This window comes from Triticum dicoccoides, chromosome 2A, assembly GCF_002162155.2.
Source record: "Triticum dicoccoides isolate Atlit2015 ecotype Zavitan chromosome 2A, WEW_v2.0, whole genome shotgun sequence".
In the NCBI taxonomy this organism is placed as follows: Eukaryota; Viridiplantae; Streptophyta; class Magnoliopsida; order Poales; family Poaceae; genus Triticum; species Triticum dicoccoides.
This window is the reverse complement of record NC_041382.1, coordinates 14009024-14010630: the sequence shown is the minus strand read 5'-3', so window position 1 is coordinate 14010630 and position 1607 is coordinate 14009024. Positions and strand designations below refer to the sequence as shown.

The window sequence follows — 1607 nt, the reverse complement described above, 5'->3', positions numbered from 1 at the left end:
ACTGATAAAAATGGTTGGTTCGACACCTAGGACAAATGGTGGCCAAGAAAGAAACAATATCTGCAGAGCAACTCGGAGGAGAGAAAAAGCACAGGAAAGAAAATCATACAGTACATTGAGAAGAGTGTGTGTGATCAATTTCATTTATATTCCAACTTGCCACCGATGAGCCATACATGCATGTCAAACATACACATATGAAGGTTTCCAACAAAAACGGCCTGGCAAGCACAACTCTAGTCTAGTCTCTAAAAGACTAAAACTATCGTGACAATGGCATCTATGTAACGCATTGCATTAGAGAACGGACCCTTTCCAAAGAGAGAAAGATATACAGGCATGGGTGCAACAATCAAGATGATGACAGGAGAGGAGAGGAGATTGCTCATCCCTCAAACAATCCTCTTATCTTCCCTTCCAGTTGGGCACCAGTATCATACCTCTTTTGTTTCTTCCCTCCGAACACCATTCGTTTCAACAACGAAAAGGACGGCCCTGAACATGCGCTTCGGTCAGACAAGGACGCCTCATACGGCGGAACAACGAAATCCACAATCTCCTGCCGCAGGTTGCACCTGAGCTCAGCGCCGACCTTCCATGTCGACTGGCAGTCACAGGTGGCACGAAATTCAGCAGCAAACATGTCCAAGTTTAAGCGATGCAGAGGAGCCCAACACTCGTCCAAGTAGCACTTCTTGTACAGCTCCACCATTGATGTCAGCCTACTCGCCAATTCTTGAGCACCGGCGAAAGATGCTGCCCCTGGACGCCCCATCATTTGCAAAACAAGACATGTGTTATTCATAAGGAATATGTATTTCACACCCTTTTCGCCTTGGCGTATCATCTCTGCATCTTCCTCGAGCTTGGCTGCCCAGCAATCGACCATGTGAGAGCAAGGGGCAGTGGTGTGATGCACTGGCTCCACCAAATATGTGCTTCGAGAGTAATTCTGCAGGGCTTGTATCAAAAGGTGAGTTGATGGATGGACTGTGAATTCGTGGCTCCCGGTCCCGGAGATGTGCAGAACCGTTGCTCCCAGACCATCCACCATCTTGTTCAGGAGAGCAGCAACCTCAGCAGATCTGTTCAATGGGTCGCATTGTTAAGAACCATTTGAGATGACTCAAATTGCATAATTCTAGTACTGATTGTAAAAAATTAGCATAATTCTAGTACTGGTTGGTGTGTGTGGGGGTAGTCATTTCGCCCGCCGGCTAATCCTCCCGCACCTACTAATCCTCGCCGCGATAGGCCGGCGGCAGGGCGAGGCGAGCACGCGCGGCGAGAGGGGGGAGGCAGGCCGGCGGCCGGGCACGAGCGGAGAGGTGGCCTAGTTGCTCGGCGCAGCCAACAGCGACCCGGAGAGGTGCGGCAAAGGGGCGGAGGCGGGAGCGGGCGGCGACCTAGAACCTCGACCGGTTTGGGCGTTCCCTCGACTCCGCCGCGGTTGGGCTCGATTCTACTCTAGGCTAGGCGCCGCCGGCGAGGCGCGGGGGGAGGGGGCGTTGAGATAAAACGCGCCGGGAACGCGGAAGCAGAGAGGGGCGTGGTGGGGATTGACCCATTTGTTACCTGCCGATGCCGGCGGCGGCATCCGGCGTTGC

At 52.9% G+C, this 1607-nt stretch overlaps 1 protein-coding gene across 1 annotated transcript; it reads right to left on the bottom strand.

The window, feature by feature from the left end:
* Positions 1 to 138: 138 nt before the first annotated feature.
* LOC119358658 lies at positions 139 to 1601 on the bottom strand. Its single transcript, XM_037625112.1, has 2 exons — positions 1576 to 1601; positions 139 to 1085 (listed from the first exon to the last, which is right to left on the bottom strand). Exon 2 carries the CDS (start codon positions 1052 to 1054, stop codon positions 386 to 388), a length of 669 nt encoding a protein of 222 aa, XP_037481009.1. The 5' UTR covers positions 1055 to 1085; positions 1576 to 1601; the 3' UTR covers positions 139 to 385.
* Between the last annotated feature and the right edge of the window lie 6 nt (positions 1602 to 1607).

Excerpts from the sequence above, each read along its gene's own strand:
- LOC119358658 (XM_037625112.1), bottom strand. The coding sequence starts at position 1,054 with ATGGTGGATGGTCTGGGAGCAACGGTTCTGCACATCTCCGGGACCGGG.